Source organism: Dendrobates tinctorius, unplaced genomic scaffold (genome assembly GCF_039654945.1).
Source record: "Dendrobates tinctorius isolate UK_male_01 unplaced genomic scaffold, ASM3965494v1 ptg000008l, whole genome shotgun sequence".
NCBI lineage: Eukaryota > Metazoa > Chordata > Amphibia > Anura > Dendrobatidae > Dendrobates > Dendrobates tinctorius.
In genome coordinates, this window is record NW_027361676.1 from 18008150 (window position 1) to 18034100 (window position 25951).

Sequence of the window (25951 nt, forward strand, 5' to 3'; positions counted from 1 at the left end):
TGCAGGGTCAGGGGGAATCAAAAGTACTAAGAGAATCCTTATGTGACACACAATTGAATGAGATCATTATATGATATCTCAAAAAATGGGTGACAGATTCCCTTTAACACCTGTACAGAGATCTGGACTTAAACAGGGGCCCGTGTACTTAGTCAGAATCAAGAGGGCATGAAAAGTACAAAAGCAGAAGATGCAAAAATAGTCAGTAAAAACAGGCCAAGGTCAAAATAGGAAACAAATACACAATACAGGAGCTGTACAGACAAGACTAAACCAAAGGGGCAAAAGGCTATAGCTGGCAGCTTCCAGTAATAATCTGGAAGCTTAAGTAGGGTGTGGTGCTCTTCAATTAGCTGAAGCAGGAGCTGATCACTCCAGCTTGACAACACACAGACTGTCAGACTGGATGGCACTGCAAGTGCCAGCCATCCTAATCTTAGTAGCTGCACAAAGCCTGCGCCGTCCAGAGTCTCTGAATCTGACATATGTTCTATCATAAGCGACGCCCGCAAAATGAATACGGCAGCGCCTGGCAACAGAAGCAAACTGAGCGATGTTGGTGGAGATGTGACACCATCTGCAGACAGTTGTTTTGGATCCTGTCTCTTGTCAGCGCAGACAAGGGTAACTGGTGGGCTGGGTGAAAAATCTTATGTATAAGGTTGATCAGCTGCTGTTATTATGTGGCACTAGAGACTGTGTTTTCTTCATTTTGGAAAAGGGCTAACTAGAATTTTTTTTTCCCCAGAGGGCATTGCCTGGCCTAGTTAATCAAAAAAAAAAATCCTATGAATGAAACTTTAAAAATCGCATTGATCTTGCCTTAATTGCAAATTTTTTTTAGATTTTACGGTAAAGAATGTAAAAAAAGCAAAAAAGTGCTACTTGTGAACAAGCCATTAGACATACATGATTCATGCTGCTCAAGGTTTTACTGTCCAAGTCTAATGAGAGGTTTCCTTTATGGAAGGGTTTTCTTGAACACATTTATGAACTACGATAGATAATTTATTTAGTATACAGAGGCTGTAGAAGAAGCCAGTTGGTTCAACAGTGTTAAAATCCTTTTGCACAAATGCTTTTTTTTTTATATTAAAAATACACGAGTTTAAATGTCTGTGAGGAGAAAACGTGTCTTCACCTTTCCATAGAATAGATATTAAATTGTTGATCAGTTGGAGGTCTGATTGATATGACCCACACTGACCGGCAAACCGGGAAACTTTTATTGTTTGAACGGAGCAGTGGTTCCCACACCCAGCCGCTGCTCCATTCATTCCTTATGAAGTATCTGTGCCGTGCCGTGCCACTTTGTAACAGGGATAAAATAAAAAACAGTTTGAAAAAAAAAAAAAAAAAAAAAAAAAAAAAGGAAAAGAAAAAAAATCCCCATTCAGCCGATGGGTGCGGATCCCATTGGTCAGATTTCCACCAATCACCAAGTTATCACCTATACTGTAGGTAGATGATAAAAGGGCTGACCAATGAAAGCAAGATAAATGAAAATAAATGAGTCCCATAAAATTTCAATATCCTTTATGCACAAGTAATTTCTAATTGTTTTGCATGAATCCTTACAACCTCCATAAAACCTTTTGTATGTATGCTGGCTACTTCCTCATCTTTCAGAAGCCTTGGTTCCCCATTTCCTGCCTTTCTATAAATGTTCAGCACTCTCCCAAAGCAATCTAAATAGTATATTTTGTGAACCCCTTCACCCCCTTGACCAGACCAAAATTTTACAATTCTGGCTTAGTGTCACGTTATATCTCTGGAATGCTTCAACGGATCCCAGTGATTTTGAGATTTGTTTTTTTTTTACTCACATGATAGTGGCAAAATTTGTTTGATATGACTTGCATTTGTGAAAATATCTGAAATTTGGCAATTTTTTTTCCTCCAAAACTTGGGAAAACATTGGTGCATCTTATAAACTAAATGTAGCTTACGGGCTGTGGTGGAGTGGAGTCCCAGGGTCGCAGCTTCAGGAAGCTTCTGGTGGTGGCAAGAGCCGTGCTGCAGGTCCCAGGCTGGTAAGAGGATGCGTTCGGCGGTGCGGGGGCTCAACCGACATTTTGTGAAAGCCCAGAACCCCTGTATTTTTCCATGCTGCGGACTTCAGAAAAATGGATGCTAGAGGCTGTGCATGTTCAGTTTGAAATCTCAACTCTCGAGATCTCAGTTGTGCATGCGCTGCCTCCAGCGGCCGTTTTCCAGAACTCCACCTCCTTACCAGCCTGGGGCCCTCAGCATTGCCCCACTCTTTCCTCCGCCAAACACCACCTGCTACCAGCCTGGGGCATTCAGCATCACCGCTGCTGCTAGCTTCCTGCAGCAGTGACCTTGCCTCCTGAGACCCAGGTCACCAGGTAAGCTACTGTAAAAGCGGATTATAAGAAGCACCATTATTTTATTAAAAAAGTGTTTTTCCTCCCCAAAACTTGGGGTGCATCTTAAAATCTGCAAAATACCGTAATTCTTATGTCCTTAAACCAGAAAGTTATGACACACAAAATAGTTAATAAATCACATTTCCCACATGTCTATTTTACATCAGCACAATTTTTTAAACAATTTTTTTGTTAGGAAGTTAAAAGGGTTAAAAGTTGGATCAGCTAGTTTTCATTTTTCCAACAAAATTTACAAGTGACCACATCACATTTGAAGTGACTTTGGATTACCTATATGATAGAAAATACCCAAAAGTTATACCATTCTAAAACTGCAACCCTCAAAGCCACATTAAAATTTTTTATTAACCCTTCAGGTGCGTCACAGGAATTAAAGCAATGAGGAAGGAAATTTTTTTTTTTTTTTTTTTTTTACAAAGTTCTTACTTTAGCCCCAAATGTTTTATATTTTCATAAGGGTAACAGGAAAAAATGGACCCCAAAATTTGTTTGTGCAATTTCACTTGAGTATCCCGATACCACATATGTGGGGGAAAACTACTGTTTTGGAGCATGGCAGGACCTCGAGCGAATCAAGACCAGACGCCATATCACATTTGGAGGGCCCCTGATGTGCCTACACAGTGGAAACCCCCCCCCCCCACACAATTAACCCCATTTTGGAAACTAGACCCTTCAAGGAATGTATCTAGATGTGTGGAGAGCACCTTGAACCCCAAAGCGCTTCACGAAAATTTATAACGTAGAGCCGTGGGGGGGGGGGGATATCTCATCTTTCCCTCAAACATGTTCTTTTAGCTGAATTTTTTCTTTTTTCAATTTTCACAAGGGGAACAGGAGAAAATGGACAAAAAACTTGTGCAGTTTCTCTGGAGTACGCAGATAACCCATATGTGGGGGAAAACTGCCGTTTGAGCTCTAGGCAGAGCTTGTAAATGTAGGAGTGACATCTTGTAACGCGGTATGGGTATGTGCACACATAGTTTTTTGTCTCTGCGGATTTTGTAGAGAAAACTGCAGGAAATCCGCAGGACAAAGTGCTGCGGTTTATCTGCGTTTTTTCTGCGGTTTTGCCCTGCGGTTTTACACCTCATAATGGATGAGGTGTAAAACTGCAGCGTTTCTGCACCAAACAATTGACATGCTGCGTTTTGAAAACTGCAGCAAAGCCGCGCGGAAAAAAACGCAGCATGTGCACAGCTTTTTTTTATTTGCATAGGAAATAAAGGTACTGTACAACGCAGCAGAATCTGCTGCGTTTCTGCAGAGCCAAAAACGCTGCGGAAACCGCAAAGTGTGCACATACCCTAAACAGTGGAAACCCTACAAGTGACCCCATTTTGGAAACTAGACCCCTCAAGAAGTCTGTCTAGATGTGTGCTGAGCACCTTGAAGCCACAGATGTTTCACAGAATTCTTCACAGAAGTTGAACTGTGAAAATGAAAAAAAAAAATTCCCCCAAAAAGTTTTTTTCAGCCCTAAATTTTTTCATGTTCACAAGGATAGCAGGAGAAAATGGACCTCAAGCTTTGTTGTGCAGTTTCTCCTGAGTACACCGATACCTCATGTGGTCAAAAACTACTTTTGAGGCACAGAGCAAAGCACAGAAGGGAAGAAGTGCCATATTGAAGTTCAGATTTTGCTGGAATGGTTTGCGGGTGCGCATGTCATATTGGCATATTTTTTTGGGCTAGCTCTAAGAGCCATAGTGCTTTTCCAAAGCCATTGTGCTACCAGTAACATGATAATAGCCCCCTGTATTTCCGTTAACAGATGATGGACTTGAGTGGGGAGTTGCTTTTTTTTGTACATTGATTTGAAGCTTTTATTGGGAACATTTTAAATGACATTTGGGATCAAATTTACCCGGTGCTCTACGCTGAGCACTTACATTGGGGCATCTAAGTCACCAAATGACGCAATTCAGATGACACTCCTGAGGAAAAGACTTACTGAAGTATCGGGTCAATATACAGTGGGTTACCAGAAGAAATACCCACTCAAATTCAATTTTTAATATATAATTAAAAAAAAAAATAAAAATCCCCCCCCCCCGCCCAAAAAAAAAAAAAAAAAATTAGAAATGAGAAAAATAAACCCAATCTAAAAGGGAAGATACAGATAACGTAACTGGTAGTCGATACTGTACAAATTAGAGAAGACGACTCCTATTGGAGGTACCACTTCTCTATGATAATGATAAATTATGTACAGATATCACAACAGACAAATAGTTTAACCCCTTCGCGGCCCATCTTGTTCACCTTTCTGACCCGGACAATTTTACAATTCTGACCACTGTCCCTTTATGGCTATCGCATCGGGATGGCAGTAACATCACGATGGGGGCAGCTTTGTGGAGCTGGGGGTGGCGGCCCCACCCACTTCCGTGCAGTCACAACCGGCAGAAAGGACGGTGTTTTGCGGTCTGTGCTGGAGATGGTGTGCGGCGCCACCAGAGGGTGGCCGCACCAAAACTCCAGCACAGGCCACAAGCCGTGGTGTTTTCGGCCGGCTGTGACTGCACGGAGGTGGGTGGGCAGGCAGTGGCGGGATGCGGCACTTGTAGTCAGGCAGTGGGTCCTAGCAGGGGTCCGGCGGCGGCATCCTCATTACCCCCCCCTAATTTCACCCTGTCATTATAGCCCCTTTATTACACCCCTCTCGTTATACCCCCTCATGATCGCAGCGGCAGCCTGGATCCGAGCGGCAGCTCGGATCCCAGGGGCGGTTGGGATCGCAGCGGTGGCCTGGATCTGAGCGGCAGCTGGGATCGTAACAGTAGCCTGGATCCTAGCGGCAGCCGGGATCTCAGCGGCGGTCGGGATCCGGGCAGCATCACTTGGGTGTACCAAAATGGCGGTTGGCGTACTTCCGGTGCGGCGCAGTGGATTGTGGGATTCGGGGGACATCCGGACGGAAGTGGATGACGGACAATTTAAGGCAATTATATATATAGATCTTCTCTCACCCTGATGTGTCCCTAAAGCATACCTTGCCACGGAGGTTGGCGCAAAATGGCGCTGCCGCTCACCGACAGATGACCCGGATAGATCCTGTTAATTGCTAGCATTTAATAATATAATAGAGGAAGCGGAAGGTGTTGCTGATCAATGTATGCACTGCTGTAAACTATTAAGACAACATCAGATAGACTCAAGCTACACCGGATGTAAGGCCTGTTTCACACATCCGTTTTTTGTCCGCCAAACGGATCCGTTTCCGTTTTTTGCCGCAAACGGATGTAAACGGATCCGTTTTTTTTAAAACGGATCCGTTTTTTGACGGATCCGCGGTAACCGCTAATGGAAGTCTATGGGACAAAAAACGGATCCTCCAAAAAAATGGCGGATCCGTTTTTTGATGGAAACCGACGGATTTGAAAAAACAGAAGTGTGATCCAGGCCTAACACACCACAGAGCAGGCTAACAGTAATTAAATCACGCGTGACATGAGTATCAAATAGAAAGTGATAAAATCACATGAGGGAAGTAATCATTTTTACCACCCATTCATATACAATATGAGGGCATAAGCTCAAAAAACAAATGACAGGGGCACCCAGATTAAAATGCAACTTATCTGCAGTGTCTATGATGTAAACAGCCTCGACATGTTTCCCCTCCGTCATGTAGTTCCAGAGGAGGCTCAAAAAAAAAAAAAATTGTGCTAGAATATTGACATCCATGATATGCTGTGACCTAATTGCAGGTCCTTTGGGCATTAAACTATTTGTTGTGGTATAGGTACATAATTTATCTTAGAGGATCAATGGTACCTCCAATACGGGTGGTCTTTTCTAATGTGTACAATATCTATTACTACATTAGTTACATTATCTGCATGTTCCCTTTTAGAGTGGGTTTCGTTTTCTAAACTTAATAGCAAAGCCACAAAAAGAGGACTAAAAAATCCTCCAACAATTCATACAGCAGAAAAGGGGCAGTAGTGCTTACCTGCCCAGGTCTCTGAACAAATGCAGGATGCAGCAAACCCATGTAGTAAAGATGGTGGCAACACAGGTGCAAAATACTGATAAGACAACCAATCACAGCCTACCAATTCATGGAGGGATGACTGCTCAGTATAGGATTTCATAAAAAAGGCTATTATAGGGCACGGTTCACACAGGTAATGCATATTATCTGGTTGACAGCCTGTTAGTGACACCCATACTATTCGATCAGATGGGCTGCCCAGCACTATATGCATCCCATGTGAACAGACACCCCAGTTTACAAAACCAAAAGTGTTGGGCTTGTATTTACCCGGAAAAATAAAGTGCAAAAAATACATATAAATATGTGCGGTATTGGTCGATATTTTGGCCAAGATATCGTCCAATACCGCACATATTTTTATGTATTTTTTTTGCACTTTCTACTGTATTAATTCTTGGTTTATTTTTCTAATTAGTTTTTTTTTTGTTAAAACCGGTGAAGGACCCATCTATAATATAACGCTGGGAGCGTCACTCTGTCCAAAGCCTTTATAGACTGCGCAAGCGCGACGCGCCTGCGCAGTCTGGCTCCAGACAGAGTAAGGCACCCAGCGTTTGGCGCCAGAGATGGCGGTACACGTAGACACTGTATGCATACCGCGATCTCCGGCGCCATACTTACATACTTACCTTACTGGGAGACGCGTTGCCGCTGCGCTTCTCGCCGGAGAGCGGAGCAGTAGTTTGTTGTCGGAATCGCGCATGCGCATAGCGCTATCCGGCGCCATTTTACTGAAGACACATTTGCAGTGTCTTCAGCAATATGGCGCCGGACAGCGCGTTATGGGCATGCGCGTACTCCGGCGCCACACTCCTCCCCCGTCCTCCGCCAGAACTGGACAGTGCTAGAGCACAGGGGAGAAAGGTGAGTATAAATGTTTTTTTTTGTATGTGTGCAGTGTAATAGGGGTGAGGGAGACCATACATATCAGGATGGGGGGGGGGGGAAGCATGCATACCAGGATTGGGGGTGAGAGGACCATGCATACCAGGAAAAGGCGGTGAGAGGACCATGCATACCAGGATAGAAGGGTGAGAGGACCATGCATAACAGGAAAGGGGGGTGAGAGGACCATGCATACCACGATAGGGGGGGTGAGAGGACCATGCATATCAGGAAAGGGGGTGAGAGGACCATGCATACCAGGATAGGGGGGGTGAGGGGACCATGCATACCAGGATTGGGGGTGAGGGGACCATACATACCAGGATCGGGGGGGTGTGGGGACCATGCATACCAGGATTGGGGGGTGAGCGGACCATGCATACCAGGATTGGGGGGTGAGGGGACCATGCATACCAGGATTGGGGGGTGATGGGGGACCATGCATACCAGGATTGGGGGTGAGGGGACCATACATACCAGGATCGGGGGGGTGAGGGGACCATGCGTACCAGGATAGGGGGATGAGGAGAATCATGTATACTAGAATTGGGGGGTGAGGGGACCATGCATTGGGGGTGATGGGGGACTATGCATACCAGGATTGGGGGGTGATGGGGGACCATGCATACCAGGATTGGGGTGTGAGGGGACAATGCATACCAGGATTGGGGGTGAGGGGACCATGCATTCCAGGATTGGGGGGGGTGAGGGGACCATGCATACCAGGATTGGGGGGTGAGGGGACCATACATACCAGGATTGGGGGGTGAGGGGACCATGCATACCAGGATTGGGGGGTGAGGGGACCATGCATTCCAGGATTGGGGGTAAGGGGACCATACATACCAGGTAGGGATGAGGGGGTACCATGCATACCAGGATAGGGATGAGGGGATACCATGCATGCCAGGATAGTGATGAGGGGGGACAATGCATACCAGGATTGGGTGAGGGGACCATGCATACCAGGATGAGGAATGGGGTGCCATGCATACCAGGATTTGGGGGGGGGGTGAGGTAACCATGCATACCAGAATAGGGATGAGGGCGCCATGCATACCGTTATAGGGATGAGGGGGCCATGCATAGCAGGATAGGGATGAAGGGGTACCATGCATACCAGGATAGGGATGAGGGGGCCATGCATAGCAGGATAGGGATGAGGGGGCCATTCATAGCAGGATAAGGTTGAAGGGGTACCATGCATACCAGGATAGGGATGAGGGGGCCATGCATAGCAGGATAGGGATGAAGGACTGCCATGCATACCAGGATGGAAGACCATATACCAATAAAAATGCTTGCCATCCGGGTTTAGAACGGGTTGATAACTAGTTCACTATAATGTGGCAACAGAGTTACTCTTGACTCCATCTTGCCTCTGTTCTTTATTGTCCTTCTTTTCAGAAGTTCACAAAACTGGTCAACCTCGCTTTTATCCATGCCTAAAAAGATGGACACCGCCGGATCACAGGTCCTATGGCGTACACAGTCCTTCCATCAGCTTCCTTATAGGGATTCTTCCACCAAGGGTTCCGTGTGAATCATGTATTTCAGAGATTTACTCGGAAACACTGCTGTAAGCACAGAGCGCAGTATAAATGTGAGCTGACGCAGAATGAACAAATCAACAGTAGGTGAAGAATTGATTTTTAAGTGATTAGATGACTTTATTCTTTGGGTCAGTGCGATTACAGCGATATCAAATTTATATTGGGATTTTATGTTTGGCTGCTGTCACACACCAAAAGATGCTTTTTTTTTTTTTTTGCAAAACCTAGTTTTTGCATAGCCATATTTTAGGAGCTATAATTTTTCTATATTTCTGCCGACAGTCATATGAAGGCTTGGTTTTAGCGGGACGAGTTTGGTATTTTTATTGGTACCATTTTCTGGCATATGACATTTTTTGATTACTCTCTTACGATTTTTGGGAGGCAGAATGAGCAAAAGAACAGCAATTCAGAAATAGTTTTTTGGGATTGTTTTTATGCCGTTCTGCGTGTTGTAAAATTGATAATGCATCTTAATTCTTCGGGTCAGTACGATTAAAGTGATACCATGTTTATATAATTTTTTATGTTGTGGCACTTCTAGACAATAAAAACAATGTTATAGAAAAAAATATTTTTGCATCATTGTATTGTGAGAGCTATAGATTTTTTTTCCTGCTTACGGAACTGAATGGCTGCTTGTTTTTTGCAGAGCAAGATGACGTTTTCAACTATACAATTTCTATTTACTCTTTTTTATCACGCTTTTCCACTTTTCATTTGGTGGTGCAATGAAAAAGCATATTTTTTTCCTTTTTTTTTTTTTTTTTTACTATATTCACTGAAGGGGCTACTAGTGTGACAGTTTTAAAGGAAAGTTTTTTCCGGACGCGGCGATGCCAAATTTGTGTACTTGTTTTGTTTATATATTTTATTTTTTACATAAAAATACTTATTCATGGGTACAATATATTTGTATTTTTTTTATTATTTTGTGGTTTATTTATTTATTTTAATATTTTTCCTTTTTTTTTTCTTTTCTCTACTTTTTTACTTAGTTCCTCCATGGGACTTTCACAGCTTTGATTGCTGTTATAAAGCATTGCTATGCTTTATAAGGGTATGTTTCCACAGTCAGGAAACGCTGCGGATTGGACCGCTGCGTACAGCGGCAGCGGCTAGATGTTAGAGCATAGTGGGGGGGATTTTATGAAATCCCATCTCCACTATGCGTTCAAAGACGCAGGTGGCAGTCCTGCGTATACGCACATGCGGTGCGTCTTTCTAGATCGCAGCATGTCTATTTATCTTGCGGAGACGCTAAATCTCCGCAAGATAGATATCACAGTTTATGTATAGGATGCGGTGATTCCGCATGTGTTCAATGAACACATGAGGACTTACCGCGCGTTGAAAAGCCGACAGCGCTTTAAGCGGAGCTGCGTTCAAAGCGCTGCATATACGCCATGTGGAAACATACCTTAAAGCATGTCTGTCACCCCTTTTTTCGAATATGAGCTGCCGACATCAGGGGCTTATCTACAGCATTCTGTAATGCTATAGATCAGGGTTCCCCAACTCCAGTCCTCAAGGCCCAGCAACAGGTCATATTTTCAGGATTTCCTGTGTATTGCACTAGTGATGCAATTATCACCTGAGCAATACTAAGGAAATCCGGAAAACATGATCTGTTGGTGGGCCTTGAGGACTGGAGTTGGGGAACCCTGCTATAGATAAGCCCTCGATGTAACCTGAAAGATAAGAAAAAAGAGTTAGATTATACTCACCCCGGCGTTCTGTCCTGTCCGATGGGTGTCGCCGTCCGGTCCGGCGCCTCCCATCTTCATACGATGCCGTCCTCTTCTTTCCTTCCTGTCGTGGCTCCTGTGCAGGTGCACTGCTCTGCCCTGTTGAGGGCAGAGCAGAGTCCTGAAGTGTGCAGGCGTCGGGAGAGGTCTGGCGCCTCTGCACTGCAGTATTCTGCTCTGCCCTCAACAGGGCAGAGCATTGCGGCGGAGCCACGACAGGAAGGAAAGAAGAGAACTGCATCGTATGAAGATGGGAGGCGCCGGACCACAACACACATCGGACCAAGACCGGACCGCCCCCCGGGTGAGTATAATATAACTCCTTTTTCTTATCTTTCAGGTTACATCGGGGGCTTATCTACAGCATTACAGAATGCTGTAGATAAGCCCCTGATGTCGGTGCCGGCAGCTCATATTTGAAAAAGCGGTGACAGATTCCCTTTAAGAGTTTGTGCACACGTTGCAGATTCGTGTGCGGATCCACAGCGGATTTGCCTCTGCGGATCCACTGCAGATTCGCTAGTGATGTACAGTACCATGTTATCCTATGGAAAATAAAAACCGCTGTGCACATGCTGCGGAAAATTCCTCGCAGAAACGCAGCGGTTTATTTTCCGCAGCATGTCAATTCTTTGTGCGGATTCCTGAGCGTTTTTACACCCATTCCATTATAGGAATCCGCAGGTGTAAAAACACAGGCGAAATCCGCAGAAAAACTGCAGTAAATCCGCAGGTAAAACGCGGCATTTTGATCTGCGGATTGTGCAGATTCCACGCGGAAAAATCTGCACACAAATCCGCAACGTGTGCACATACCCTATCTGTCAGTGCTACACTGACACAAGCCCCTTAGATTCATTCTCTAAGCCCTCTCCCTGTCTTCTGAATGCTGCAATCAATAGAAATTGCAGCATTTGTGAGTTAAACTGCTGGGGTCAGTGCGGGCACCGCTCCTGGCAGTGGGAGCTCTTGTACCCGCGCAATCACCATGACGTATATATACCTCATTGCTCGGGAAGTTCTTCCCTTACATGACGTATAGATATATCTAATGTCTTGAAGGGGTTAAACAAGACTAAAATGTCAGGAATACTGTAATAGGAGGAGGAAGAGCAGCCGGGGGATGGTGGAATACATCTGATCGGTGGGCGCACGTAGCTCTGGCTCCACCAAAATGTCCCCTGCAGATGTACTGCACTGTATCAGGATCCAACTGCCACATGAAGTACAATTCTGGAGTATCTTTTTGTAAAACTGTGTTGTGCTGTTCCTCTGTTGTTCCTCCTGAAAATGTGTTAAAAAATAATCAGTGCTGACAGCGCCAGACCCTTTGATAAGGGAAAATATCAGGTTGTAAATAAATTTCAAGTAACAGAACCTGCACATTTCACCGTTATTAAAAAAAACGCTGGTTACTTCCTGCTAATTTTACTGAAGCAGACATTTCAGGAGTGCCAACAGGTTCTTTTCTAAGGCTAAGTTCACACTAGGCGTTTCTTCTGTTTTTTTTATGCTAATTTTCAGCTGCTTTTTACAGTACCAGCAAGGCCTGTGAGATTTCAGAAATCTCATGCACACACATTGTTTTTTTTTTTGTCATCAGTATTTTGTGCTTTGCATGGTTCTTTGGACATAGAGCGTGTCACTTCTTTCAGCGTTTTTCACCCATTGACTTGAATTGGTGGTGAAAAAATGCACCAAAAACGCAGGTATCATGTTTTGCTGTGTTTTTTGTGGCAAAACCTGATTCTATAAAATAGGACTTTTTTTCCATCACTAAACTTCATCAGCATGCACAAAAGACGAATCAAGCATGCCAAAACCTCCGCAAAAACACACAAAAATGCATCAAAACTGCAAAAAAAACCCCTGCTTTTTTGCAGCTTCTTTCTTGCCAAGAGATTAGATTTTGCTGCAGAAAAAAAAACGCTGAAAAAAGGCCTAGTGTGAACTTAACCCTAACTAGTACATTGAGTGTTTGTGTATTAAGGTAATTTCACATACATATGTTCAGTTTCAATAAACTTCATTGAAATTTCCATTCCAGGAACTTTACAGTTATGGGGCCAAACTATCCAGGTTGATTGGGCCGATCCAGAGAAAGAAGTTGATGAAGAAACAATGCAGAGAGTGAAAGTATTGTATGTTAGGAATTTGATGATATCCACAACCGAGCAAACTATTAAAGCTGAATTCAACAAATTGAAGCCTGGAGCTGTTGAACGTGTAAAGAAATTGCGGGATTATGCATTTGTTCATTTTTTTCAAAGAGAGGATGCAGTTACAGCAATGTCTGTAATGAATGGCAGATGCATTGATGGAGCCAACATTGAAGTTACCTTGGCTAAACCTGTGAATAAAGATACTAACTTTCGACAACACTTATTTGGCCAAATGGATTGCAATACTGAAAGCTTGCTTACAAATATAAATGATGAGGAAGGATATCGTAAATCTATAGGAAGATGTTCAGGTTCTCCTGCCGTTCTTGGTGGTCCATACAGTTCCACCACTTCAGAACCAGAAAGACGCACTTACCCTTTCTACTCTGGAGCAAAGCTTACTCCAACAAACATGCTTTCTTTAAGGCCAAATCAGTTCCACTCCGCTGTCATGCATTTAGAGTATTACTGTCACAAAAATAATATAGAGCTTCCTGAATACTATTTGTATTCAACTAGCAGCAAGGATGGAAAAATGCTTCTCGTATATAAGGTTGTTCTTCCATCTTTTGGAAATATCTTCTTCAGTTACTTCATGCCTGACAAGTTGTGTACATCATTGGAAGATGCCAAGGAGGTGGCAGCACAATTTGCATTGATGCATTTAGGTGAGTGGAAAATAACATTGCTGATTGTTTTTTTTTTTTTTTACTTGAATTACTTCTACTATACAGGGTGGGCCATTTATATGGATACACCTAAATAAAATGGGAATGGTTGGTGATATCAACTTCCTGTTTGTGGCACATTAGTATATGGGAGGGGGAAAATTTTTCAAGATGGGTGATGACCATGGCTTCCATTTTGGATCCAACTTTATTTTTTTCAATGGGAAGAGGGTCATGTGACACATCAAACGTATTGAGAATTTCACAAGAAAAACAATGGTGTGCTTGATTTTAACGTAACTTTATTCTTTCATGAGTTATTTACAATTTTCTCTTTGTTTACAGCCATTGACGAATCGCAGAGGTTAGCACGTGAGGAGCGGATAGAAATTGTGCTGATGTCTGGTGAACACAATACCTAGGTCTTTGCAGCAGATTTCAATGCCAGACACCCTACGCAAGAAAACTGTCACCATTCCCATTCTATTTAAGTGTATCCATATAAATGGCCCACCCAAAAAAGTTTGCCTCATCACTGAACATAATGTTCTGTCTAAACTTTGGGTCCTGTTCCAATTTTATTCAGTCGCCATGACAGCACCACGAGAGAGGGGATCCGCCCTTCGGGGACAGGAAACCTACAGACATAAAAAGGGCGGCCCTCTCTCCCGCTTCAGTTGGTTTCCTGTCCCTGACAGGGGATCCCTGCAGACATACCTTGAGGATCACGGATGAAGACCCAGGCCGGGCGGCCGACTCAGGCGGCTGGGGTCCCCTGCCTCGGCCTGACCAGAGCCGTGGAAGCGCCGCACAGCAGGGGAACTGTCAGTGCAGGCTGTGTAAGTGTAGGTGGCCTCCAGGGGGGGAATCCACTACAGGATGGCCAGCGCCGGTACCGGGTGAGTAGACCCGGCTCCCTCTTCCTCCTCGCCGGGGAGGGGGGAGGCGCTGTCCCTTCTGCTTGGCGGTGCACGGGCTGGAGACGTCCGCGCCATTGCCGGCGCCTACTTCCGGTTCGGGGCAACCAACGGCGTGGGGGCGCGGCCTGATGACGCGGCCTGGTCGGCGGGGCGAGCATGCTTGGCGTCCGGGGGGCGCGCACCTGCCGGGTGGGGGGGTCTCGCCGGCCCCCGCCGGGGGTGCGGTCGGGAGGGAGGGGAGAATGCTGGGAGGAAAGGTACTTGGCGCTGAAGGAAGGCCCCTTCGAGCCCTAGAGGGGCGGTGCCATGGCTATTTAAGAGCTCGGGTCACAGGGGGAGCTGCTTCTGGCCCTGTGTCATCCCATAATGGCGTCGCAGGAACAGCCAGAGCCTCTGGAGCAGACGCCTCAGTCTTCAGAGAAGCCGGAGCAGCGTTCTAGTAGCAGCAGCCGTTCTGAGAAACAGGTCTGCTCAGAAGGCGAGACCTGAGAAATCCACGAGCCGTAAGAGTGTGGCGGCTCCGATCGACCCCCCGCAGAACCCGGTACTACGCTGTTATAAGCCAGGGTAATTGAGCTACGAGAAAGTTCACCTGGGTGATTATCTGTTCCCTTTATGTCCCTCTCTCCCATTCTGCCAGGGGAAAAAATGCGCAGGGAAAAGCAAGCACAGACAATGTGCCGAGTGCGGAGTCCCCCTCTCGGATGGTCAAGGAAGAAAACTCTGTAGACCCTGCATTCACCGCCTGGTCTCGGAAGAGACGGCTGACTTTTCCTCCAGTATAAGGGAGATAGTCAGACAAGAAGTCAGGGGTTCGGTTAGATCCCTGTCTCCGGCAAAGTCTAGAGAAAAGTCTCCTAGATCCCTGGTCCTAGTCTCCGATAGTGATTCACAGGAGCTAAAATCAGATTCATCATCTGTTTCCCACTGGAGCAGGTCAATAATCTGGTAAAGGCAGTAAATACTACAATGGGAATTGAGGTAACCCCAACAGAGAGGTCAGTACAGGACTCTGTTTCGGGGTTTGGACCGGAAAAATCGAAGGTCATTCCCTCTGATAGAGTAAGTGCCCTCATTGCAAGAGAGTGGGAAAAAAACCCGAGAGGAAGGGCTCCCTACCTCCGGCCTTTAAAAGAAGGTATCCATTCGAAGAAACTGCCTCATCATCATGAGATGAAGCCCCAAAATTGGACGCGGCTATAGCAAAGGCTTGTAAAAAGACTTCCCTTCTTTTTGAGGATCTGGATCGCTTAAAAGACCCTCTGGATAGGAAGGCCGACGCGTTCCTCAAGGGAACTTGGGAGACAGCAGCCGGAGCCCTTCGACCAGCAATTGCGGCCACATGCACCGCCAGATCCTTAACGGTTTGGTTGGATCAACTGGAAGAACAGATTAGGGATAAGGTCCCAAGACAGGACTTTCTTTCCTCCCTCTCTACAGCTCAGGGAGCAGCGGCCTTCCTCTCTGATGCATCGGCGGACTCGGTAAAATTAGCAGCCAGATCCGCGGCCCTCTCCAACGCTGCCCGTAGGGCCTTGTGGCTTAAATGTTGGCCAGGTGATATGCAGGCCAGATCTAAATTATGCGTTATCCCATGTGAAGGGATTTACTTGTTTGGCAAAGTTCTGGATGAGCTGCTGGAAAAGGCGGGAGACAGCAAGAAACGCTTCCCATATTTAGGTAGACCACCTTTCAGAAGAGGCTCCTATAGAAGGTGGTTTGATCGTAGGAGAACCTTCAGAGAAAGACCCAGATATGACACCAGGAGGAGAGGTAAGGGGTATATGTTTAACACCCCTCGAGACCGCAATGATCCCAAATAACTGTCGGACCAGGTGGGGGGGAGGTTGCGGTCCTTCTACCCGGCCTGGTCGCGTATTTCAAATAGTCCTTGGATAACGGAGCATTATCAGGACAGGACTAAAATTCGAGTTCCAGCAGACTCCGGGCGACAAGTTTATTCTAACTCCCATACGTTCTTCGTCCACAAAACAGAAGACGTTGGAGGCAGCGATCTACGATCTTCTCCGGAAAGATGTATTGGTTAGAGTCCCTGAGCTTCAAAGAGGTAAGGGGTTTTACTCCCCCCTCTTTCTAGTCAAGAAGCCAGATGGCTCTTATCACACAATTATTAACCTCAAAACCTTAATAAATTCATTAAAATCTACTCTTTCAAAATAGAGTCTGTAAAATCGGCGATTAAACTGCTATTCGGTGGGTCCTAGACCTTAAAGACGCCTTTTATCATGTCCCGATACATGCAGAACATCAGCAATTTTTAAGGGTAGCCATCTCACTGGGTGGAGAAATAAGCCATTTTCAGTATACAGCACTTCCCTTCGGGATGGCAGTGGCATCCCGAGTCTTTACAAAGATAATGGCGGAGGTTATGGCCCTTCTGCACGAACAGGACATTCTCGTAATTCCCTATCTAGACGATCTCCTGATTGTAGGGAACTCGGAGTCTCATTGTGCTAGCCAGTTAAGGAAGGTAATATCCAGCCTTCAAAAATTGGGTTGAATCATTAACTTTAAAAAATCACGACTGCAGCCCACGAAAGTACAACGGTTTCTCGGCCTTACCATAGATTCTGATATACAGGAGTGTCGCTTACCAGAGTCAAAGGCTTTGAAAATTCAACATCACATACGTAGGGTAATAGATAATCCATCGGTTACCCTTAGAGGGGCTATGTCACTTTTAGGCTCTCTTACGGCGTGTATTCCAGCAGTACTCTGGGCACAACTCCACACAAGAACCTTACAGTGGGACGTCCTACACAACACCCATCGGCTGGAGGGTTGCCTCTAGGGTAGAGTCACCTTATCTAACGTTACCATTCAGTCTCTTCATTGGTGGTCCCTAAGTTCGAATCTGCGTAGAGGTGTTCCTTGGATTAACCGAATCTCCCGAATTCTAACCACGGATGCTAGCCCCAGGGGTTGGGGGGCTCATATGGAGGATAATTGGGTCCAGGGAGCATGGTCTCCGACCGAACAAAGATTCTCCTCTAACCTTAAAGAACTGCTAGCAGTAGAACGGGCGGTAAATGCTTTCCTTATGTCCCTACAGGGCGAGCACGTCAGACTATTCTCAGACAACCAGGTAACTGTAGCCTACATTAACCACCAGGGGGGAACCCGGTCCAGGCCCTTAATGGATGTAGCGAACCGTATTTTCCAGATCGCCGAGCTGCACCTCCTATCCCTCACAGCTCTACATATAAAGGGAAAACAAAATCTAACAGCCGACTTCCTAAGTCGCAACAGGCTCAGACAGGGAGAATGGACACTAAAAAAGGCCATCTTCGGACAGATCGTGCACAGGTGGGGGATCCAGAGATAGACTTGTTCGCCAGCAGAAGGAACACTCAACTCCCTCTGTTCTGCTCTCTGGATCCCAGAGAAAACCCGTACGCAGTGGACGCTTTCCTGGTTCAGTGGAGCTTCAGCCTAGCGTACGCCTTCCCCCCTCTGAATCTGATTCCTATGGTGCTAAGGAAAATCCGAGAGGACAGGGCCAGTGTTATCTTGGTAGCCCCATTCTCGCCCAGGAAGTCATGGTTTCCTTGGCTGAGGAAGATGTCTGTATCCCAGCCATGGATTCTCCCCGAGCTCCCGGACCTTCTATCCAAGGGTCCAGTATACCACCTACGAGTCTCCAATTTACATCTAGCGGTATGGAGTTTGAGGGGGAGCTGCTAAGGGGAAGGGGGTTCTCCCGGGGGCTAGTTAACATCCTCCTAAAAAGTAGGAAAGCCTCCACAACAAATATCTATGCTATAATCTGGAAAAAGTTTTTAGCAGTGTCGGGAGCGGAAGTCGATCAGAGAATCCAAATTGATCAGAAACTGGAGTTTCTTCAGAGGGGGTTGGAGATGGGCCTAGCCACGAATACACTTAGGGTCCAGGTTTCGGCGCTAGGGTCCTTTTATAATTGCAACTTAGCGAGCAATTACTGGGTGGCTAGATTCATTAAAGCGGCAGCAAGATCCAGGCCAATCATTAAAGACAGACTGGTCCCATGGGACCTCAACTTAGTCTTATCAGCACTAACAGAGCCTCCCTTTGAGCCTATTGACTCCATTCCCATAAAGATCCTGTCATTCAAAACAGCCCTGTTGATTGCCCTAACGTCAGCCAGGAGGGTTAGTGATCTACAAGCCCTCTCTAGAATACCTCCATATACCCAGTTCAGAGAAGATAGGGTCACCTTAAAGCCAGACCCCTTATATTTACCCAAAGTCACCTCGAAGTTCCACAGGCTTCAAGAAATAGTCCTCCCATCCTTCTACCCGATCCCTTCTAACCCGACCGAGCAGAAGTTCCATTCCCTGGATGTGAGAAGGTGCCTCCATAGTTACATTGCGGCCACGGAGCCATGGAAAAGGGACAATGCTCTATTTGTATCGTTTCAGGGAGCTAGGAAAGGACTTAGAGTGTCCAAGAATACCCTAGCTAGGTGGATTAGGGAGGCTATCTCTTTTGCTTATACAGCAGGTGGGCTGGAGATTCCGGAAGGCATAAGAGTGCACTCTACTCAGGCCATGGCGACATCCTGGGCGGAGAGATCGGAAGTATCCTTCGAGGACATATGTAAGGCCACATGGTCCTCTTCATCAACTTTTTTCAACCACTATAGATTAGATTTAGGCGGGTCCGCCGATCTCACGTTCGGGAGAAAGGTGCTTGAGGCAGCTATCCCTCCCTAGAGTTCTCCTCATCTCTGTAAATCTCTTGTGGTGCTGTCATGGCAACTGAATAAATGCTCAGCTACTTACCGGTAGTGGTGTTTTTCAGGAGCCCATGACAGCACCTTCACATTCCCCTCCTCTGCTTTCACGTATTGGGTCAGCACCTTTACTTACTTTAAAGAATTAGCCACAGTAGTAGGGACATGTAGTTTGACTGTACATATTTAAGTTGCTGCTAACCAGGGAGGTCCTCTCATGCTCTGTAATCCAACTGAAGCGGGAGAGAGGGCCGCCTTTTTATGTCTGTAGGTTTCCTGTCCCTGAAGGGCGGATCCCCTCTCTCGTGGTGCTGTCATGGGCTCCTGAAAAACCGCTACCGGTAAGTAGCTGAGCATTTTGTTTTGTCCATTCTGCAAATTCAGCATGTCGATCTGGGTCACCAACCATTCCCATTTTATTTAGGTGTATTCACATAAATGGCCCATCCTGTGTATTACATCATTTTTAACCCCTTTACACCCAAGGGTGGTTTGCACGTTAATGACCGGAACAATTTTTACAATTATCATTTACAATTTGCAGATGATACAAAACTATGTAAGGTAGTTAACACAAAGGACGACAGTTTGCAACTACAGACAGATTTGAGTAAATTGGAGAATTGGGCTGAAAAATGGCAAATGAGATTTAACACAGATAAGTGTAAGGTTATGCACATGGGAAGGAGAAACATACTACAATTACTTACTAAATGGGAAACTGCTGGGGAAATCAGACATGGAAAAAGACTTAGGCATTTTAGTCAATAAGAAGCTAAATTGGAGTGCCCAGTGTCAGGCTGCTGCCACCAAAGCAAATAGGGTCATGGGATGCATTAGAAGAGGTCTGGGGGACACGAGATGAAAACATAATTCTCCCTCTGTACAAATCACTCGTCAGACCACACTTGGAGTATTGTGTGCAATTTTGGACGCCGGTGCTCAAGAAAGACATTACTGAACTTGAAAGGGTTCAAAGGCGGGCTACTAAAATGATAAATGGAGTTGGTTCACTACAATACCCAGAAAGGTTATCAAAATTAGGTCTATTTATTCTAGAAAAGAGAAGACTTAGGGGAGACCTAATATATACACTCACTGGCCACTTTATTAGGTACACCATGCTAGTAACGGGTTGGACCCCCTTTTGCCTTCAGAACTGCCTCAATTCTTCGTGGCAGAGATTCAACAAGGTGCTGGAAGCATTCCTCAGAGATTTTGGACCATATTGACATGATGGCATCACACAGTTGGCGCAGATTTGTCGGCTGCACATCCCTGATGCGAATCTCCCGTTCCACCACATCCCAAAGATGCTCTATTGGATTGAGATCTGGTGACTGAGGAGGCCATTTGAGTACAGTGAACTCATTGTCATGTTCAAGAAACCAATCTGAGATGATTCGAGCTTTATGACATGGCGCATTATCCTGCTGAAAGTAGCCATCAGATGTTGGGTACATTGTGGTCATAAAGGGATGGACATGGTCAGCAACAATACTCAGGTAGGCTGTGGCGTTGCAACGATGCTCAATTGGTACCAAGGGGCCCAAAGAGTGCCAAGAAAAAATTCCCCACACCATGACACCACCACCACCAGCCTGAACCGTTGATACAAGGCAGGATGGATCCATGCTTTCATGTTGTTTACGCCAAATTCTGACCCTACCATCCGAATGTCGCAGCAGAAATCGAGACTCATCAGACCAGCCAACGTTTTTCCAATCTTCTACTGTCCAATTTCGATGAGCTTGTGCAAATTGTAGCCTCAGTTTCCTGTTCTTAGCTGAGAGGAGTGGTACCCAGTGTGGTCTTCTGCTGCTGTAGCCCATCTGCCTCAAAGTTCGACGCACTGTGCGTTCAGAGATGCTCTTCTGCCTACCTTGGTTGTAACGGGTGGCAATTTGAGTCACTGTTGCCTTTCTATCAGCTCGAACCAGTCTGCCCATTCTCCTCTGACCTCTGGCATCAACAAGGCATTTCCGGCCACAGAACTGCCGCTCACTGGATTTTTTTTCTTTTTCGGACCATTCTCTGTAAACCCTAGAGATGGTTGTGCGTGAAAATCCCAGTAGATCAGCAGTTTCTGAAATACTCAGACCAGCCCTTCTGGCACCAACAATCATGCCACGTTCAAAGGCACTCAAATCACCTTTCTTCCCCATACTGATGCTCGGTTTGAACTGCAGGAGATTGTCTTGACCATGTCTACATGCCTAAATGCACTGAGTTGCCGCCATGTGATTGGCTGATTAGAAATTAAGTCTTAACACACAGTTGGACAGGTGTACCTAATAAAGTGGCCAGTGAGTGTATGTACAAGTATATCAGAGGGCAATACAGAGATCTCTCCAATGAACTGTTTGTACCAAGGACTGTGACAAGAACAAGGGTGCATTCTCTTCGTTTGGAGGAAAGACAATTTCTGCACCAGCATAGAAGAGAGTTCTTCACTGTAAGAGCAGTGAGGCTCTGGAATTCTCTTCCTGAGGAAGTGGTGATGGCCAACTCACTGAATGAATTTAAGAAAGGAATGGATGCTTTTCTTGTGAGTAACAGTATAGAAGGTTACGAATAACAGAATATTATAGGGAGATGGTTGACCCAGCTTAGGGGAAGGAATTTTTTTCCCTATGGAGAAAATTGGCTTCTACTCTGGGTTTTTTTGCCTTCCCCAGGATCAACAATGCAGAACAGCTGCACTAAAAATAAGCTGAACTAGATGGACATAAGGTCTTCCTCTTCAGCCTTCAAAACTATGTTACTTTGTTACTTCTGACCACTGTCCCGTTATGAGGTAATAACTCTGGAACGCTTCCATGGATCCCAGTGATTCTGACATTGTTTTCTCGTGACATATTGTACTTCATGTTAGTGGTAAAATTTCATTCATATAACTTGCGTTTATTTGTGAAAAAAACTGAAATTTTCCAACTTTGAATTTTCATGCCCTTAAATCACAGAGATATGGCTCACAAAATACTTAATAAGTAACATTTCTCACATGTTTACTTTACATCAGCACAATTTTGGAACCAAATTTTTTTTTTGTTAGGAAGTTATAAGGGATAAAAGTTGACCAGCGATTTCTCATTTTTAACAGCACCATTTTTTTTTTTTAGGGACCACATCACATTTGAATTCACTTTGAGGGGTCTATATGATAGAAAATACCCATAAGTGATAACATTCTAAAAACTGCACCCCTGACCGTACTCAAAACCACATTCAAGAAGTTTATTAACCCTTCAGGTGCTTCACAGGATTTTTTTGAATGTTTTAAAAAAAATAAACATTTAACTTTTTTTCACAAAAAATTACTTCAGGTCCAATTTTTTATTTTACTAAGGGTAACAGGAGAAATTGGACTGCAAAGGTTATTGTGCAATTTGTCCTGAGTACTCTGATACCTGATATGTAGGGGGGGTCCACTGTTTGGGCACATGGCAGAGCTCGGAAGGGAATGAGTGCCGTTTGACTTTTTCAACGCAGAATTGGCTTGACACCATATCGCATTTGGAGAGCCTTTGATGTGGCTAAACAGTTTAGAATAGTACAGGTTTTAATTTGATATGTCACACAATTATGTTTGTTGATATTTTGTTGTTGAAGTGTCCAATTCAAAATTTTGGTGCACAATTTTGAAAAAACAATATGTTATAAAATTTTCAAAAAAGGCTTTACTTGAGTTTTTGGTTACATTTGTACAAAGATTCAAGTTGGACTCCTTTGGATCATATTTTTAAGTGTGATTTTCTAAATACAGTCTCATCCTAATCATATGTTTAATACTAAAGGGAAAAAAAAAAATTCAAATATATATGTATAATTTTTTATTACTGTGACTCTAAACATGTCTTTTTTCAAGTTTTTAAACGAAGTATAGTCATTAAATCATCAAGCTTTAAAATACCGTATTTTTTGGGCCATAAGACGCACTTTTTTCCCCCAAAATTTTTGGGGAAAGTGGGGGGGTGCGTCTTATGGTCGCAATGTACTAACCTCCGAGGCTGGTGCGGGTGCCGCGGGGGCTCTGTAGTGCGGTGGTGGCAGCACGCTGTGCTCCGGTGCAGGGGTAGCGGCTCTCTGTGCTCCGGTGCAGGGGCGGCGGCTCCGCCGGCATTTCCTCCAAGCCCGGAGGCCCCAGCACATCCCTTGCTGGCCGCCGCCATGTTGCGGTGGCCTCCGGGAACATGGCCGCCGGTCCTGGGACGGCGCATGCGCAGGTTCAGATCTCGTCCCGAGATCTCGGGGGATGAGATCTCGTTGCCGAGATTTGAATCTCGTCCCCCGAGATCTCGGGACGAGATCTGAACCTGCGCATGCGACGTCCCCGGACCGGCGGCCATCTTCCCGACGTCCATGTCCCGGAGGCCACCGCAACACGGCGGCGGCCAGCAAGGGATGTGCGGGGGCCTCTGGGCTTGGAGGAAATGCCGGCAGAGCCGCCGCCCCTGCACCGGAGCACAGAGAGCAGCCACCCTCACCCCACAGAGCCCAGCTGCCCCAGCCCACCTGCCCCAGCACAGCCCACCTGCCCCAGCACAGCCCAGCCCAGCTGCCCCAGTACAGCCCAGCTGCTCCAGCACAACCAACCTGCCGCCACCGCACGAGCCTGGACCACTGAATGACCCCTGTGACCACTCCTCCACCTGTGCCGGATCCCTTCCCAGGTAAGCTGAATTCGGAATGTAAGACGGACCCACATTTGACACATTATTATTTTTTTCCCTATTTTCCTTCTGAAAATTGGGGTGCGTCTTATGGTCCGGTGCGTCTTATAGTCCGAAAAATACGGTAAAACAAAATTAACTAGTCTGTACAATTAACAGTAAGTGTTTAAACTGAGCTTTTATCATCAATTTGTCCCTTCTACTGGGTGAGATTTAGGCTATGTGCCCACGTAGCGTTTTTTAAACGCTCATTAAACGGGTTCTCCTTCCCAGAAAACTTTGAGAAAAGATTTGCCGCAATTTTTGTGCGTTTTTTTTTGCGGAAAAAACGCGCGTTTTTGATGCGTTTTTTTCCGCGCATCTTTTGGACTATAGGAAATAGCCAAAAACGCAGACCTAAGTGGAAATGAATGAACATGCTGCGTTTTTTTACCGCTAAGCGTTTCCTTAGTGGTAAAAAAACGCATCCATTTGCACAAAAATCCCAAAATGCATTTAAATGAATGGGATGCTTTTAAGCGTTTTTGATGCGGTTTGACCCCGAAAAACGCATCAAAAACGCTTAAAAAAACGCTACGTGGGCACACAGCCTTAGGCGTAACATTTTTAAGCGTTTCTGCAGCGCTTTTTGACAAGCGATTCTGCTGCAGAAACGCTTAAGAAAAGCATCCAATTGATTTTTAATGAAAAACGCACATGTGTCAATGATGCGTTTTTAACCGCTGCGGAAACGCTTAGCGATTAAAAACGCAGCATGTTCATTAATTTTGCGGAATCGCATGCAATTCCGCATACCATCAATTATATGGGCAAAAACGCTTGACAAACGCTTACAAAAGCGCGTCAAAAAACACATGCTTTTTCCTGGGAGCAGGGTGTGCGATTCAACTCAGGTTTATTCTGCTTCAGAATCGCTACGTGGGCACATAGTCTCAATCTTGTCCACAATCTCTTACTAACTGGCCATTTCCTTCTGTGTCAGATAGTTTGTATGGCATGTTAGGCTGTGTGCACTAGGTGCGGATTCATCCGCGCGGATTTTGTAAAATCCGCAGGTGAAACCGCAGGTCAAAAGACCTGCGGTTTTACCTGCGGATTGCTCTGCGGTTTTGCCCTGCGGTTTTTCATCTCCTCAATAGAGGAGATGGCAAACGCAGGAGAATCCGCAGAAAGAATTGACATGTCAATTCTTTCTGCGGATTGAAAACCGCAGATAATTCGCGCGGAAAATTCCGCACCGTCTGCACTGCGGTTTTTGATTCCCATAGGGAATCATGGTACTGTACACCGCAGCAAAAACTGCTGCGGGTCCGCAGCGGCCAAAACCGCTGCGGAACCGCAGCAAAATCCGCAGCGTGTGCACACAGCCTTATGGTGTTTGGATTCTCCTGACTTATATCCGATTTTTGTTTACTTTTAATATGTCTGGTTTTCTTGGATACACAAATGATGATGGCCCAGAAGGATGCAAAAAAAAGTCACTTCTACTTTTTTATTTGCATAGTCTTTGGAGAGTACATTACCCAGCCACCATTGCTGATCATATTCACAAGTCACATAATCAGTTTTCTCATCTATTGCCAATCTTGTGCCTTCAGTCACTTCATGAACTTCACTGTCGTTGCTGAATGAAAAAAGCGCTTGTTTTTATTCCTGTTTCACTCAATGGAAAATAATACTTCACTTGTGTCAGTCTTAACCACTTAATTTTCCCCTTCAGGTATTTATTCTTTTGTTCTTTTTCTATTTTAATTATTGCTATATTCCACACCCCGTCTATGGTGTGCTCACCTTTCCAGAATCTGCTCAAGTTGTCTCCATTACTGGGCAGATCTGGGAGATGTGACTGGATTGATGGAGCGCAGTTTGAGCGGGACGATCTGAGTGTTTATAAAGCTCATCTCACAGTCTGTTTGTCGTGTGCAAAAGCAGTGGAAGCATCCGTCTCACTCTCCCAATATCTCAAAACACGAGTTTTTTATTTGGAAAACATGCACCAGATTTTTGAATTGACACTGTTTATATGGAGGAGGGTGTTATTTTTTTTAAGAATGATCCCATTGAGAGCCCAAATTGAATTTTGATACAGATGTGGCTAGGGGAGGATTGGAGGCACATGAGAATTTTTTTTTTATTTAATATTGGTTTTTCGGAAAAGCATTTTGAAATTTTGCATCTGATTCCACATGGGTAAAA

At 45.3% G+C, this 25951-nt stretch overlaps 2 protein-coding genes across 13 annotated transcripts in view; one reads left to right on the forward strand and one right to left on the reverse strand.

Moving 5' to 3' along the window:
* Positions 1 to 6482, reverse strand: part of LOC141090740 (lecithin retinol acyltransferase-like) — a 211800-nt gene extending 205318 nt beyond the window's left edge. For 2 of the 9 annotated variants that reach the window (XM_073576420.1, XM_073576422.1), the window contains exon 1: positions 6370 to 6416. Coding sequence is in view for 2 of the 9 variants with exons in the window: in XM_073576410.1 (XP_073432511.1) it covers positions 6370 to 6411 (42 nt within the window). In the remaining 7 variants the exon portion in view is untranslated. Of the gene's footprint in view, positions 1 to 1949; positions 2063 to 6369 lie in introns of those variants that run through there. The other 7 variants (XM_073576412.1, XM_073576416.1, XM_073576410.1 and 4 more) reach the window with 6 other exon arrangements.
* Positions 1 to 25951, forward strand: part of RBM46 (RNA binding motif protein 46) — an 85407-nt gene that overhangs the window by 48753 nt on the left and 10703 nt on the right. For 3 of the 4 annotated variants that reach the window (XM_073576404.1, XM_073576405.1, XM_073576403.1), the window contains exon 4: positions 12648 to 13430. In XM_073576404.1, coding sequence (XP_073432505.1) covers positions 12648 to 13430 — 783 coding nt within the window. Of the gene's footprint in view, positions 1 to 12647; positions 13431 to 13775; positions 13953 to 25951 lie in introns of those variants that run through there. The other variant, XM_073576406.1, reaches the window with a different exon arrangement.